Here is a 17,329-nt window from a genome sequence, read left to right on the forward strand (position 1 = left end):
AATGTCAGCAACTACCAGATTTTATTGGATGTAAGTAGTGAAAATTTATCTAAAGCATTGTCAGCTGTTTAGTTTTAATGTCAAACTTTGTACATGACTTGATGTCACCAAATTTAAAGATTAATCAGTTAGGCACTGCAGATTTAGAGCTTTAAGTGCTGTATTTTGTTCTTGCGACCCACCGAAAAAAGTATTTGCAAAGCTCACTGAGTTGATAAATTTTAAAAAATAAAAAACTCCAAACGAGAAATCTGAAATGAAAGCAGAAGTATCTGGAAATATGCAGCAGGTCAGAGAGGAGAGCCTAGTTGCTGTTTCAAATGAATCGTTTTCCCAGAATAGAGTTATACAGTACAGTAACAGATCCTTTGGTCCAATCGGTCCATGTCAACCATAATGCCGAACTAAACTAGCCCCACCTGCCTGCTCTTGGCTCATGTCCCTCCAAACCTTTCTTATTTATTAACTTATCCAAATGTCTTTCAAATTGACCACTTCCTCTGGAAGTTCATTCCACACACAAAAAAGGTCTGTCACATATTTTTTAGATCTTTCTCCTCTAACCTTAAAAAATGGCCCTTGGGAAGACATTCACCTTATCTATGGTGAATCCACTTTATGTATGCCCCTCATGATTTTATAAACCTCTATAAGGTCACCCTTCAACTTCCTATACTCCAGTTAAAAAAAAGTGCTTGTTTATGATGCTGAGTATTTGCAACATGTTTTGTTTAATGAAAATCCATTTTGTTACAAATATGTTTCTGGATAAAAGGGAATGATTTCATTATTAAATCATTTTTTCTGAGTAAATATAGGACAGTAATTTGTTCACAGCTTAATATACAATTTAATTTATATGTAGAACTCTTGAACAATGCTGTACATAGAGTTGTGAAGGCTCCTCAGACAGGTCCTGGTCTTTCAGACTTTGCTGACTTACTCCCAGCCTCCACTAAAAATAATGTTATTTTGTGGTCCTGCATTAGTTTTGTACAATGGGAAAAATGAGTGAAAGTGTTGGACGATACTTCGTTTTACTCTTTGTAGGTTGCTTGTGAGGTAGACATAGAATATAGAATTCAGTGCAGACTACTAAATTAGCTTTTTGCTTTATTACAGGCCTTCATTACCTTACTTTGTCTCGCTGTAATGGTGTGGTACGCTGAACATTTCGGACATCGTGAAAAAGTGAGTTTTTGAACAGGATATTAACTGCCTTGTAAACATTGGTTTACTGCGTAAGATTGTTCAGATTTAGGGTATGTTACTGTTGAGCATGATCTCTGGTTTAATTCCTTGTGCTTTCTGAGATCACAGAAGTGTTATGGTGCAGAAGGATGATATTCAGCTGCCTGTACCACCTCTTCAAACGTGGATCATTAACTAGTGCCAGTCCCCTGCATTTTTTTCCCCAGACCTTTGCACGTTATTTCAATCAAAATAACATCCAATGCCCTCTTGAATGTCTCAATTCAACCTGCTTCGGCCGCACTTCCAGGCAGTACATACGTGAAGAAGTTTTCTTTTTCTCACATCACCTTGCTTCTTTTGCACATCTCTTTTTAAGTCTTTTTTTCTCTCCTTCATGTTCCTTTTAGAAGGGGGAACAACTCCCTATTTACTCTATCCAGCCTGTTCATAACTTTGAGAACCTTTATCAAATCCCCTTTGAGCCTTTTTTTCTTCAAGGAGAATAGTCTCAACTTCTTCAGTCTATCCTCAATTGCTGATCATTGTAGGGCCGGCCAGTTCGTTTCTCCAGTTTAGTGCCTTACCTCTGGGGTTAGAAAGAGGAACATGAATAAGATTTATGATCCTTAACTGTTATTCTTGGTTTGCTCAAACAGTCCAGCAGCAAGTTTTGAGAAATTAACTAGTGTTAGTTATCTGTTTTTTCCTCTTGGTGCTTAGATTGTAATGAAACTCTGTGCCAGTTGAGAGGTCACACCCTCCTTTTGCGCCTGAACATTTAATAAATTGATGATGCTGTTAGTGTCTTTGGTGAAGACTAGTGCAAAGTATTTAGTTAACTCCTCTGCCATTTCTTGTTTCCCAATTATTTCCACGGCCTCATTCTCTAGGGGGCTTGCAGTCACTTTGGTTTCTCCTATCCTTTTGTATATCTTTAAAGAAGCTCTTGCTGTTCATCTTGATTTTATTTAAAAGCTTAACCTCAAGGTTTACTTTCTTCCTTTTATTTGGTTGTCTTTTTTATTGGTTTTTAAAATGTCAGAAATCCTCTGGTGTACCGCTAATATTGGCCATATATGTTTTGTCTTTCAATCTTATGCTAGCTTGATACTTTTTTGATGAATCAGCGCTTCCTTTGATTAGCCAGGTTGGCTTATCACCTCCTTAGAATCCCCCTTCCTCATTGTAATATGTATTGGATGTGAGCTATGAACTATTCTGTTAAACATCGCCCATTGTTCCTTAACCAGCTTTGCTTCCCCACTGAAAGACTGCCAGCTCTGCCCTCATTCCTTTATAATTCCCCTTATTTAAGCAGCTGTTTCTGACCCAAGTTTCTCCTCCTTAGACTGAACATTAAATTCTACCTTGTTACCATCACTGCTTCTGAAGGGATCTTTTTCTCTGAAATCATTTGTTAAACACCTCTTACATGTAACCCGATCCAAGATAGCCTGCTTGGATCCACAATATAATGTTCTAGGAGACTGTCCCAGATACATGTCATAAATTCTTCTCCATGTCTTCCTCTGCTGATCTGACCACCCCAATGTACATGGAGATCACAGTCACCCAAGACTAATTTACTGTCTTTGTTACATACCCTTATTATCTTCTGATTTATTTTCTGTCCCACTGTTTTGCTGCTTTTTGTTTAATGTTTTATACTTGCTCAGCAGTTTTCATCTTCCATAAATATATTCTGCCATTCCAAGCTCAAACCTAAAGCTGTGTCTAATGAGGTGGCAAAGGACTTGTTTTCAACTTCCATTTAAATCTGCATACAATCTGTCAGCACTGTTATGATGTAAATGGAGCCAGAAAAGAGAAGACTGGCCATGGTTGAAGGAGCCAATTTAAGGAGTTGCTACTCGTATAAAGTGAAAGAGAGATTTTGCAGAACTCGAGTATTGCTAAAAGCAGGGGACATGCTGTTGCAGCTTTTAACCTTGCACTCATCAGGACAGACATCCAAATACTAAGCCAAGAAGCCCTTTGGTTACTTAAAACAGGCAGAGTACTTACGATGAGATAGCAGGAACTGCCGATGCTGGAGAATCTGTGATAACACAGTGTGAAGCTGTTTGAACCCAGCGGGCCAAACAGCATCAGAGGAGGGGGAAACCTTGATGTTTCAGGTTGGGACCCTTCTTCTGAAGAAGGGTCCCAACCCGAAATGTCAAGCTTTCCTACTCCTCTGCTGCTGCTTGGCCTGCTGTGTTCATCCAGCTTCACACCGTGTTATCTCAGAGTACTTACTATATTGTGTTTGCAAAGCTCAGGTAATAGCAGCCAACCTTAGATGTGATTCCATGGTCAGCACTTACTGAACAATTCTCTGTGTCCCGAGCGTTACACTAACAACCGATTCAAGGTTTTCAGTCAGGCTTGAAGTGTGGATCACATATGCTTGCTAAAAATTATAGATGTTCATACACAAGACCTGATCTTTTGCAAAATAAAGCATTTTGACAAGTCATCATGCCTTTTCAATTAAACAAAAATGTTGTGAACCCATCTGGACCAATCTGAGTCACAACTGCCTTTTCTGAATTTAGACAGAAGCTTTGGAGGTATCGCACCCTGTTGTGTACTCTGGTAATGCCTCGACCATTCAGAGTCCACTTGTCAAACAAGCAGCACCCTTCTTCTGGTGCAATGTTAGCTGTTCCTTTTGAAACTCTTATATCTTCCTCATTAGTGCAAGATGTACAGCTTCACAGCATGTCTCTCTCACAAAAAGAAAGGACTTCTGTAATGGAATCTCCAAAAGTGTGGAAGGTAGGGCAGGAAATAATTCTACAGCTTGGCCCAAGCTAATATTATTCATCGTGCTTCATTTCACCACTTGGTTTATTTTCATATGCTGATATAGTTAAATTACATACGTTAAGAGGTGATACTTTGGGGACATAAACCAATTGGACCAAATAGCATGTTTAACTGTTGTAATGACAAAGTAACTGAACTCGGGCTGACTAACCATGCTTGAACATTGCTGAGCAGGACTCCTTTAGGCTGACTCCCATGCTCAATATTTTCTTTCTTTTAGACTCTTTCTGAATGTGAATGTGAAGAACCAATCCACAGTACTGATTCCTCACCATTACATTTCGATGCATATGCCAAAGGTTTGTGAATTTATATATAATTGAAAAAGACTTCTGTTCCTAGTCTGTTAGTCATTAGGGAGAAGCTAACTGTACGTTACCAAAACTAACTGTTTTGTTGTATCAGCCTACTTATGAGAGCAGTACTGATTCAGTGGTAATGATAACATTGAAATTGTTGTTATCCTTTCAAACTGGTGCAAGTTACAAGCAAAAATCTAGAAATTTCTGATTCAGCACTATAGGCTGCAGTGTTGAAGTTCTTGCTCCACCCCAGCAATCAGTTAAGTAGAAATCACAGAATTTGCATAAGAAGGAACTGCTCTTTGACAGCATTGGTCTCACTAAGACATTGGAAAAGCTATACCGCACTGATTTGAGGGATAGTGAGAACAGCTGATGCTGGAGTTAGAGGTAACACAGCGTGGAGCTAGAGGGACACAGCAGGCCAGGCAGCATCAGGATCCTGACCCAAAGCATCAGCTTCCCGGCTTCTCTGATTCTGCCTGGCCTGCTGTGTTCATCCAGCTCCATGCTGATTGGGGTACTATTGGGTAGAAAGTTAAAAGTTACAGCTGAGCAAGCTCAATAGTTCTCATTTTGTATTTGCGGAATATTATGATGTGGAAGGAAATTACATTTTAAAACATTTTTGTAAGTTACTTGGCAATTTCAACTTCTACTTTAAACGCACCCACATATCCTAACCACTTGTTTTGCTTCCTATGAAAACAAAAAGACAGTGCATTTTACTTCCAGCTTTATTAACTGTGAGACTACTCCAGTGTGATTGGCTGCTTACCACAATTGATGACATCACTGTTGGTTTGCCACCAGTTAAAGTAGATGGTTAGATAGCTGGAGGTATCTTTTATCAGGATAGATGGTGAGCACCACCTTTTTGCCACTGATGGCAAAATTTGGGTTAATGATGTGCGAAACTGATCGTAATGATCCTTCTGCTGTAATACAACTATATTGGGTTTTGTTCTTCATCTATATTTACAGTGTTCTTTGACTCATTATTAAACACAGAAACTTGAGTGGAACACACTAGGTTCAAGAACTACAGTTCTTTTTATCATTGGAACAACATGCTCCTGTGCAAAGGAACTTTGAAAGCAGTTAAGCAGAGAGATACTGTGTTGCAGCAACAGTGCATGATGTCATAGAGTAGACATTCAAACTTGGAACTCATAACAATAGAGAGTCTTTTCACTGTGAGGAAGGACAGCTCATCACAGGAGAAGGAAAATTATCAAGCCATCATTAGGCCATTCTGTAACTTTCCTGTTGGCCTAGTGCGGGATTAGGAGGGCCCTCAAGATTGTCCATCCCCAGGCATAGATGGTGTGTGAAGCATTTCTTTTGAAATAAAATTTGCAGTTTTTAATTTTATTTGCTATTGTCCCTTTAAACTGTAGACATTGTCCCTTCATTGGTTTCATAAGTATTCATCATGCAGTGATACTAAAATAAAAGACGAAACTGTATAAATATCACAAAACCAAACCGTGCCACCTAGTCTGATGTTGCTACCTGGGTTAAAGCAGTCTCAGCTATCTGGAGTAAAGCAAAGCACTTTGGCAAGAAGCTCAGTGACGTGCGCTATTCAGCTGGGGTTAACATTTTCTGATAGCTCTCACTCTGCTATCTTTACTACTTCACTCACCTCACAATAAGATCCTGCTTTATCTCTCCATTACCTGGCAACATCTTTCCTCACCTGCTTTCACCACTGCTAACCCTGTATGCCCTCTGTGCTGCCTACTCACTCATTTGGGGGCACCTCCTCACCTCCACCAGCAGTGGTAGCTGTAGGGCTCACCTCCATTTCCTGTTAAAACCGCCTCTCTCTCCTTCCACTGGAACAGCTCCCAATGATGCAGAAAAAATGTGAAAGCTGATGCACTGCTTGTTATTTGGCTTCTCGCTCCTTATCAGGAAATGACCACACTGAGCAGGGCCTGGACTGGCATCTACGCCTGCCCTTGACTTCCTGTGCCAGAAACCCCTGAGTGAAGGCTATCTCCCTTGATTTGACCAAGACTTGTTGACGACTATTACAAACTCCTTTGGCCCTGTGTCTGCACTGAACAGCATGGCAAGGCCAACAGTAATATCCATGGCAGAGGGGGAAAAGCGCACAAAGACAAGGCAATGCAAGACAGGAATGTTGTGAGCATCCATTTAGTTCTGAGCACTGCAAGAAGGCAAAGAGCCTGGAGATGCAGGCTGTCTCAGTCCTTGTGCTGTGTATATGTCCTTGTGGAGTGCACGCATCGTCATCAGTGCAACATCCAAATGCAGAAGTTTACTATAAGTGGATCAGAGGCGTGCCTTGAAGGATCTTGGGAGGTTGGCACGTCTTAGATAGCAATGTCCTTGGATGCGTGTGGCTGGTGCCTGTGGATCATGCCTAAGATGTTGGTGCCCTGTTTCTAGCAAGGAGGTTGATTGGCACTAGTGGCTTGTTGAATATTCCAAGTGATTGTTCCGGTTTCCCTGTTGGGTTTTCTCGGCGTTGAGCTTTTTGTCAGGATGGGGAGCTATGCATTAATAGGTTTGAATGATAACGAGGCATTTAGCATGGATTGATGATTGTCAATAGTGTTGCTGCCTAGTGAGAATTTGGCCACGCTGCATAAAGGATGGAACAAGTTGCTCCCAGTGTTGTGACGGGCCTTATGCTTGATGCCTGATTTCCTGCCACACATCTCGCCATAGTCCATGTCACTCAGACTCCTGTAAAATTCCACGCTGTATTTCACATCAATGTCTCATCAACAGCCCCAAAAACTTAGCTTCAAAGCAACAACAACTTGAATTAATCTGGCACCTTTGAACGTCATAAGGCAATTCACCAAAATAGCACACTAAATGAATTGTTTTAAGAGCAAATGACCAAAAGTTTCATCACAGATGGGCTATTTTGTTCAGGCATATCCTAAAGCAGGAAAGTAAGTTGGAGAAATAGAGGGAAGAAATTCCACTAACTGTATTGTTTGCAGCTGAATACAGGTGAAAATCAGGGAGCTCCAGATGCCAGAATTGGAGTAGCAAAGTTATCTTCGAAGGCTGGAGGAGATTACAAAGGTGGGGAGGGACAAAGCCATGGGCAGATTTGAAAAAAAAGCACAAGCATTTTAATATTGAGGAATTATCTAGATGAGAGCTGAGGATTTGCCAGCGTGCACAGGGAGATTGGTGTGTACAGAAATCTGGCAGCAGAGTTTGGATGTCCTCAGGTTTACAGAGGGTAGAATGTGAGAATTAAGTCCATGGTTAACAGAGGATAGTGAATATTTCAGCAGCAGCAAAGCTGAGGCAGCAACAGAGATGGGCAGTGTTACAGAGCTGGAAATTAGTAGCATTTGTGTGGATATTTGATTGAGAGGTCATCTCTGGGTAAAATACAACACCAATGTTACAAACGATCTGGTTCATCTTCAGGCTGTTGATGGATGGAAGCATTGTTGAAGGAAATAGAGTTTGAGATGGGGATTAAAGTCACTTGATCAAATTATTTGTTCTGCGAAATGTCAGAAACCAGACACAAGACCAAAGAAGTGGTTGGGGCCCCGTAGAATCAGGGAGGAGTGGATGGTATATTTCACCTCCTAAAGAGCAATTTTCCTGCTCCTTGGAACAATATACCAACTCTAATTTGAACTTTGGATGGTTTCACTGCACTCAGTTGGATAATTGTCCTGGAGCTGTGGGCAGATTCCAAGAGTTATGCAATTGACCGTCTGACTACACCGCCTGACCCAACCTGACTACTTCCCTTCTCCCCCCACTCCATGCTGAAACAGACTTGACCTGACTACCTGCTCTCCCCTCATTCCTGTCACCATCACCCATCTCTCCCACTTACTGACCACTTATCTACTCATCAACCTCACCACCTCCTCTACACAGGCGTCTCAGCCTCCCTATCTCACCCACCTTAACTTACCTAACCCATTTATCTGTCCATTCATTCACCCATCCATTTGCAAACATGAAAAGACTGGACATTTTATAGTCATCATATAGCAGCTAGCACCATAAAAAGGACACATTTCCTGTCTTCTCTCAAAGACCAGTACTATCACTGGATCCCCCATTGTCAATATCCTGCAGTTTACCATTGACTAGAAACTGAACTGGACTAACCATCTAAATACTGTGGCTAGAAGAATAGGTAAGTGGCTAGGAATCCCGCAGCGAGTAACTCACCTCTAAGCCTGTCCACCATTTATACAGTACGAATCTGGAGTGTGATGGAATACCCACCAATTGCCTGGTTGAGTGCAGCTCCAACAGCACTGCAGAAGTTTGACACCATCTAGGACAAAGCGGCCCGGTTGATTTGCACCATGTTCACTATCCTCAATATTTGCTGTCTTCATCAGCAACAAAGTGGCAGCGGTGTGCACCATCTTCACGATGTATTTCAGTAACTCACCAAGGCACATCTCTACCACCTGAAAGGACAAGACCAGTCGAGGCATGGGAACACAACCACCTGCAAGCTCCCCTCTCATCAGGCAAATAGCCTGATCGAGAGAGTGTGCAGGAGTCAGGAGAGATAACTTACAGCTGGATCCTGTCAGTGTGCATTTGAAAATTGACTTGCCACCAATTGTTAAGAAGTAGGAAGTGACCAACAATCGATGTTTAAGCGACATTAGACTCTGTGTCATAATCCTCTTAATGATTAGACAAATGCTGATACCAATGTGAATAATATTTCTTTTAAATGGGTTAGTTTGAAATTTTGGAATGACTTGGCATCTATATTAATTACTATAATTAAATGAATCACAGCAGGAAGAACTTTGGAGGGCATGTGAGATCCATAATTAATGGTTAGTGTGACATAGTGGTTTACAGTCCTGAAAGATGAGTTAAAGGGTGCAGTAACAGTGGGGAATTCTTTATGGTTTATATTAGACTAGGAACTCTCTAATAATTGATGTTTGCAGGAGTGCATCATGGCTGTATTTAGTTCTGTGGGGATGATACAAACTAGCGGCCAGTACTGTAAAGACAATTGTTATGAAAGGTGTAGAATAAGACTCAAAGAATACCGCAAGAAAGATAATTCCTGCCGCCCTCTCAAAAACACAATACACTGTAAATCCAGTCTCCAAATCTGAGCATCTTTGTTCCTCTAGTCATTTTGACATTACAGATTATAATTTACTGTTACCAGAAGATTGCTTCAGTCACAAAACTGGTGGGTGCATATTTTAAATGGGGCCTTTTGAAGTTGAGTATTTCACTAGAAAATGTAGAGAACTTTTACCTTCTCTGATCTGCATTTTTAGCTTCCTTTTATATTCACTAAAACAGCTTTGTTTTAATATTTACTACATTCAGAAACAAAATTGCAATTTAACAAGCCCTCCCCTTGCCCACCGCCAACACACATTAATTACAATGAATTGAATATCAATTCTTTATACTGGTGACCTGGTACAAGTATATTTCAGTCGGTTAGACATGATGGACTGGACTTTGTGATCGGGATGAATGGGTGATGCGTCCTGTCCGTTGCATGTACAACTGTCCTGGATTGTACCTTAGCCTTTAATTCTCATAAACTTGTTAATTTCAATGCAGCATCTTCTGTGGGAAATTTGGATTACGTGTAAATGAGTGTCACTTCAAACAATTCAATTGAAATGTCCTTATTGGGAGCTTAAACCAGAAAGCCTAAGTGAAAATATATCATTGAATACAAGATCATGGAAAGAAAGTAAAACAAATAGGGAGAAAATTAGAATTAAGAGAGATGTGATTTTTTTTTAAAAAAGTAACAAAAGTAACTTGAAGGATTTTTGTCTGAGAATCAGTAATTAAGACTGATTACACTGTTTAATAGTTAACTTGCATTAGAATGGATGAATCCTTTCTTTCAAACTGGATATCTAATGGGTAAGCAGCACATCCTTAAGTCCTTCATGCGTTTGAACAGTGAATCTTTCTAAAGTATACTAGTATAACAAAACTGGAGCAACAGGATAAGTCCTGCAGCAGTTTCTAGTGATTTTACCACATTGATTTCGCAACCCCCCCCCCCCCCCCCCCCCCCCCCGCCACTGCCTCATCGCTTATCTTTTGGCTAATTATCTGTTTGACTCGTAATTCAGCAGCCCCCTCCAAAAGGAGACACTACAGGTCTCCTACTGTCTACTTCCATAAAATTCTCCCCAAGGATTTAAAAACCGGTTACAATACATAACAACACCTTTGGAAAAATGTAAATACTGCTTTGTTATTCCATAACCCACATCAGTGAGGATATTCACTTAATTTTTTTCTTAAAGTCCTTAATCCTTACTTAATTTTCCTAAAGCCAAGTTCATACGGATAGAAGAAATGTTGATAATTCTGGGTATTCCTGAGAGAAAATGTATTTAATATAACACCTCTTATCAGAATCACAAAACATACGCAGTCAGCGATAATGGACTCTCACCAATTACTGATTTTAAGTTTATTTCCATTGAGTCTGCTAGGAGGAAGTTCTGTAATTTTCTTTTCTCAGTATCTTTCTTGACCTTGGCATTGCACTTGCTATTGTGTAATAGACAATAAATAAAAATAGAATGTGCTGGAGAACTCAGCAGGTCTGGCAGCATCCGTGAAGAGCGAAACAGAATGAACATTAGGGGTCCATAATGACTCATCACTAAGTAAATAAATTTGTTTTTGGCTGAGTTTGAGGCATATTAGAATTATTCTGCACGATAATGGCTACTCTGATCAAATCATTACTTGCTGTATATCAAGCAAACTCGTGGAAGGGCTCAGTGGGGTATGTCTCAATAATTTGAGCTTCAGTAAATACACAGGTAGCATTCTCCAGAGACAGGATGCTGCTGTCAAGCCAAAAGTGTTCTGACAACCGCACAATTAAGAATCAGAATTTGAATTAGGTTTATTGTCACGTGTACTCAAGTACAGGAGTACAGTGATTGGTTTCCAATAATGCCCCTTACGGTTCCAACTAAGGTACAAATCTTAGATCCAGGATAGAGAAATAAAGTTAAATAATGTGTTTGAGTCTCAGTGCCAGGACTTATGTTGACCATATATCCCATTAACTCGCAGAATATACCAAACAACATAGTGTGCCAAATGTGTATAATCTATCCCGTGCCGGCAAAACTGAATGTAGTGTCAAACCACGGATGTGATTCTACTATTGTACAAAATTTACTAAATAATTCTGACTTCACTGAGCTTTGCATTGGAAACCAATCTAAAATCATTCTTCGGGCTTGCAGTGTGATTTATTTGCATGTGCCTGAAGTCGCATTTATTTCACACAGAGCCTTGATCATTGTAGGAAAATATTGTAAGTCCACTGATGGTCCTTTTCCCCCATGAGAAAAAGATGCAGTGATGACATCCAATCCCTGCTGCATCCCATGGCAACACCTTGATCGATCAGAGTAAACATGCCTTTTTTTTAATGGAATCAATTAATTAAGTTAACAGTTTGTTGTTCCACTGCCTCTGATGAGCAGTGCTTGTTTTTTTTGTTTTGTTTAACTAGAACCACTGGTAATTTGGTGGTGGAGAGGGAAAAAAGTAAAACAGGTCATTGAAGGCCTAGTGGTATTATCGATGGACTGCTAATCCAGAGACCCAGATAATGTTCTGGGTTCAAATCTCACCATGGCGAGAACTCAATATTCAATAAATATCTGGAATTAAGAGTCTAATGATGACCGTGAATCCATTGTCAGTTGTTGGAAAAACCCATCTGGTTCACTAATGTCGTTTAGGGAAGGAAACTGCCATCCTTACCTGGTCTGGCCTACATGTGACTGCAGACCAGCAGCAATGTGGTTGACTGTTAACTCCTCTGGGCAATTAGGGATGGGCAATAAATGCTGCCTGGCCAGCGACGTCCTCATCCCATGAATGAATAAAGAAAAAAAAAAAATTCTGTGGCGGTTTAAAAAACATTCAGAGATGCATAAACACCTTTCTGGATAGAAAAAGAAAAAGGTAAGGAAAAAAAGACACAGTTAAGAGTCGGGCCTGATGTGATACAGTTATAGCGCCCCTACCTTTGAGCCAGAAGACCTGGGTTTCTATGTCACTTCCTTCAGAGATGCACCATGACATGTCTGAACAGAGTGGTCAAAAATATCTAAGACAGTTGATGGTTTTTATTTCGTCTCCATCCCAACCATAGTCAAAAGATAACCACCTGCTTGTCATGCTCCATTTCTTTTTCTCCGTAAGGATGGTTTTCCTGTGTTTCAATCCTCAACCCTGCAGGACAAAAGCCTTTAAATTTTTGACTGTTTTGAGCAATGCTTAAGATAGTTTTAACCATTTTTTAACCTACCAACCTTTATATAATTCCATTGATAAATTTAAGGGTCCAGCCAAAATTAATGAACACAACGAACAGGAGTACAACTTTTACGTTGGCTCTAAATGCCATGAAATGCTTATCCATACAAAGCCAAGTGAATAATGCAGACTTTTGTGAAAGGAAGCCATCCAATTTTTTTTCACAGAATTATTGTGGTCTTTCTGCTTCTTTATTAGGTGAAGGAAGCTTTGAAGTCGTGCACCTGAACGCAGCTGACAAGAGTGTACTTAAACGGAAAAGAGTATCTGCTAGAAGTAAAGTCAGTAATGGCCTCAGCAGGAAGTAAGGTGGTTTCAGAGAGAAGGAGATTGCCTTGCACAAGGAAATTTGGAGCTGGATCCAAAAGCATTTGGAATGCCAGTGAGCACAAGAAAAAGACTGAGTTTGGAATAATTGTTTCAGTAGCCAAGGGACGGACAGCACTTGAAGACTAAGCAGTTTCACTGTTTTGCTACAGATAGCAATTCGTAGGCTTACATTATGGTAAAATGTTTCTGCATTAGATCTTGCATTTTTTTTAAAAATTATGAAAAGTAAAGAAAAAATGCTGGAAGCCTTTTTGTATTTTTATTAAAAAATTAAGTTTTTGCAGATTTTCTTTTGCATTGATATGACTGAATACAGCGTTAACAAAACATTGACCTCAATTTAGTTAGCATGTAAAGTTAAAAAGCAATATTTCATAAAGCACATGTTTAATGCACTTTCTGACTAGTATCTGCTGCAAATTATCTTTCTGCACATTTGCTGTGTATTAAAGTCATACCATTTTGAATAGAGCATGCTTCACTTGTACATATTGATTGTACAAATTGCTGTAGTGACTGATTCCAAACTTGCTTAATACTGCTTGGTTTATGAAGGTACAACCCTTGCCTACTACTTAAATGATTTTATAAGTTTAATTCCTGATTGACTATTTTTTCCCCAAAAATAAATAATTTTTAATTCTTTAAACATTTTGCCTATTCTTATCCAACATATAATACGCACAATAAAATTGAAAGAGGTATACAGTGCAAATCAATTACTGTTGTATGCTTGAATCTGGTTTAAAAGACAAATCCTAGGTCGGTTGTCTGTGCGTTAGTGTTTAATAATGATACATCCCATTGTATAATCTTGTCAATATTTTGAAGGGAATTTAATAAATATTATTCTTGCTCCATCTTTCATAAGAGCAAGTTATGGTTGACATTAGCTTGCCACCTCTGGTATAATGAGCAAAATGAGACACAATTCCAAGCCAAATGGTAAGGATTACTAATTTTTGTTTTTAGGCCAATCATTTTGTAAGTTTCATATGCAGTGAGAATAATCTTTTAGAATACCTGTTTGGTGAAATGCAGGACAATGCAGAATCTAGATTTGCCGTCATTCGGTGTTTGTAAAGTGATAATTAAAATCTGAGATTCCCATGTACGTTTGAACTACTGAGTGATACAGTACACTATCAAATACCCACACACTGTCCATTTGTTGCAATATGCACAGTGTCACTTGTGTAGTGATCCTCTGTGTCATAAAGTGAAATTTCTTACAGAAACTGTGACATGTCTTTTCTCAGGAAACTGTTACATTTGTGATACTGACAAATTGGTTCCAAATAAAACACTTGGGGAATAAAAAGATCTCTGTCTGATTTTTAAGAATATTTTGTATTTAAAACTAATGAATGATTTAAAGGTGCATCATATGCTATGGGTGTGCTATCTGTGGTGATCATATTAATTGTGTCATTAATACATTGTGTTAACTTAGGAGGAAGAAACTTTCAGTGTAAACAGGGGGGACCTGCAAGTGATTCAGGAATAGTATTGCCAACTTGTCCTGTCAAGAGACTTGGTCTAACTTAACATGGTGACTGTCTTTGGGTTGGCTATCTGTTCAAGCATGACATTGAAACTATATGTAGCATAGTCGAATGGACCCTGGTACTTTAATGTACATCACCTTTCTCTGTTGTGTTCTCGGTGGAAAATTGATCCTCTCGGGCAATGCTCATTGTAAATTATATGTTTTGATTTGGAGTAGAGTGCAATATCTAAAGTTTTGGGAAGAAGCAGCTATGGAAGGCTGGGAAATTGAGATTATCAGGGAGGAAAGTAGTGAAGATTTGAGCAATGATGGTTACTTGGGGTAGACATATGTGGGCTGGGAAATATGGTAAATCATTGATAGGGTAGAAAGTCAAAAGCAATAGTGTTCTATTTTTGTATGTTAATTTTTCTTTTTAAAATCCATTTTAAGAAAATAGTGAAGCCTTCAGATCATTTGAATTTTTAAAGGCAGAAACTTGAATTGACATTGGTTGTAGTAAATATAATCATATGTACAATCCTAATAATGGGGCAAACAACTTGATGGGGTAAAATGATGTATGTTGGTCTGAAAGAGTTAATACAGAGTGCTAATAAACGCCACCCAGTGTGATAATGTCACATGCAGTTGTGGAGAGAGCAACTTAGGATCTCTGAGGAGTAAGACCTAACATCCAAGTCCTCATCACTGTCTTTGTAACAATATCTTTGTTATCAATGTAACCTGTAAAGACTTGGCACTAGCATGCACTAAATTATCATTCATGGCAGTAAACTTCTTACATGGTGAGGTGCAGACTCACTCAGTTGCGCATGAAGCAGTGGGCATTACTAAAAGAGACGTACGAGCGACATCTGATGCAAGCTTAACATTTCAGTTCACGCTGTTCCCTAATCACACAGCTGAATAGACATTGAGTTGCAGAAAAGACCTCACACCAGCACAATTTAAAGGGATCATCAGCAAAGTGCAGGTTAGTTTCTCTTCCATTTCTACTAGTTGTGACTCAAAATTGACAAAGTTTTCGGTAGGATCAAGTTTGTCCAAAGTTGTTGATGTGGCACGTGTGCAGGTCTTTGTCACGATTCTTCACAGACCACTTGCACTTAAGATGTGAATTACAGTAGTATACCTAGAGTTAGAGGGAGAATGAGAAAAGCATAGAGTCAAACAAGTTGCTGCCAGAAAGCACAATGACCCAAAAACAAAATGTTCTCGGCAAGTGGTCTTCTTAATTTCATTCATGCAGTATGGATATTGCTGGCAAGATCAGCATTTACTGCCATCTCTATTTGCTCTTCGGATGATAAGCAACCTTCTTGAAACATAGCAGTTTTGGTGGAGCAGTTACATCCAGGAGACTATTAGGAAGGGTCAAATATCCTCCTTTGGTGCTAATACCATTCTATGGGAAGCATCTTTTGCTTGGTAGGGTTTTCCAGCCTGCCTCCAAAGAGCTTGTGTCTATGCAGCTCCACTAATCACAGCAGCTGTGGGGCCATTTAACACTCTTAAGGGAAGGGGTGAGTGATTGTCACATGTCCTGCCCTGGAGTGCTGCTTGCTGTTTGACTGGCAAATAGTTGTAGTCCCAGCACCAGAAGCAAAACAGGCCAGCACACAGATTACAAGCAGTTCCAGATTACCAGGGGCAGGCAACTGTGGGCATGGTGGCAGAGATCTCGCTGTGGGAATGGGAGGTGAGGTTTGAGTGGGTTGAGGATCTTGAAGAAGTGGCAGGTGGAGAAGGAGTTGCCAAAGTGCAGGCCTTATGAGGGGAATACAGCTGATAGGGTTGGAGGCCTGTGATAGAAACATTCCTCCCTTGTGCCTGAAGGATCACAAAGAAACCACCCTATGTCACAAGATAACAAGGTGTTGAGTTGGATGAGCACAGCGGGCCAAGCAGCATCAGAGGAGCAGGAAAGCTGACGTTTCGGGTGTAGACCCTTCAGAAATTCTGAAGAAGGGTCTAGACCCAAAACTGTATCGGTGATAATGGGAACTGCAGATGCTGGAGAATCCAAGATAACAAAGTGTGAGGCTGGATGAACACAGCAGGCCGAGCAGCATCTCAGGAGCACAAATGTGCTCCTGAGATGCTGCTTGGCCTGCTGTGTTCATCCAGCTCCACACTTTGTTATCTAGACCCAAAACGTCAGCTTTCCTGCTCGGCCTGCTGTGTTCATCCAGCTCTACACCTTGTTATCACAAATTCTCCAGCATTGGCAGTCCCCACTATCTCTGAACCCTATATCACAAGTTTTGATTACAACTGATGTGCAATGACACGGTTACAAAGAATCTGAAAGGGAAGTACCAGAATATTTCGACACTCTATACCCATTGATTGCCCAGAGAAGGAAGATGACCAATTTGACCAAGAAGTTGAGGTTTTTGTGGACTTCATAGAAATCATTTCATAGAATGCCTACAGTGTGGAAATAAGCCCTTTGGCCCAACAAGTCCACACCAAACCTCCGAGCATCCCACCCAGACCCATTCCCCTTTAAATCCACCTAGTCTACACACCCCTGAACACTATGGGCAATTTCCCATGGCCAATCCACCTTGCCTGCACATCTCTGGACTGTGGGAGGTAACCAGAGCACCTGGAGGAAACCCACGCAGACACGGAGAGAATGTGCAAACTCCACACAGACAGTCACCCAAGGGTGGCATTGAACCCAGGTCCCTGGCACTGTGAGGCAGCAATGCTAACCACCATGACACCCAATCACTCAATAATTGGCAAAGAGAATAATTTTCAGGAACTTCGTTGTAGGTTTCATTACATGATTAAAAAAAATTGTGTAGAC

General features: G+C 40.2%; 1 protein-coding gene across 4 annotated transcripts in view; it reads left to right on the forward strand.

The window, feature by feature from the left end:
• ptdss1b (phosphatidylserine synthase 1b) overlaps window positions 1-14,307 on the forward strand; it is a 44,380-nt gene extending 30,073 nt beyond the window's left edge. For all 4 annotated transcript variants that reach the window (XM_048528856.2, XM_059646144.1, XM_048528858.2 and 1 more), the window contains 3 exons: window positions 1,123-1,191; window positions 4,247-4,325; window positions 12,867-14,307. In XM_048528856.2, coding sequence (XP_048384813.1) covers window positions 1,123-1,191; window positions 4,247-4,325; window positions 12,867-12,976 — 258 coding nt within the window. In that variant the 3' untranslated portion in view covers window positions 12,977-14,307. The remainder of the gene's footprint in view (window positions 1-1,122; window positions 1,192-4,246; window positions 4,326-12,866) is intronic.
• The last annotated feature ends 3,022 nt before the right edge of the window (window positions 14,308-17,329 follow it).

The sequence above is a fragment of the Stegostoma tigrinum genome, chromosome 5, assembly GCF_030684315.1.
Source record: "Stegostoma tigrinum isolate sSteTig4 chromosome 5, sSteTig4.hap1, whole genome shotgun sequence".
Taxonomy (NCBI): domain Eukaryota; kingdom Metazoa; phylum Chordata; class Chondrichthyes; order Orectolobiformes; family Stegostomatidae; genus Stegostoma; species Stegostoma tigrinum.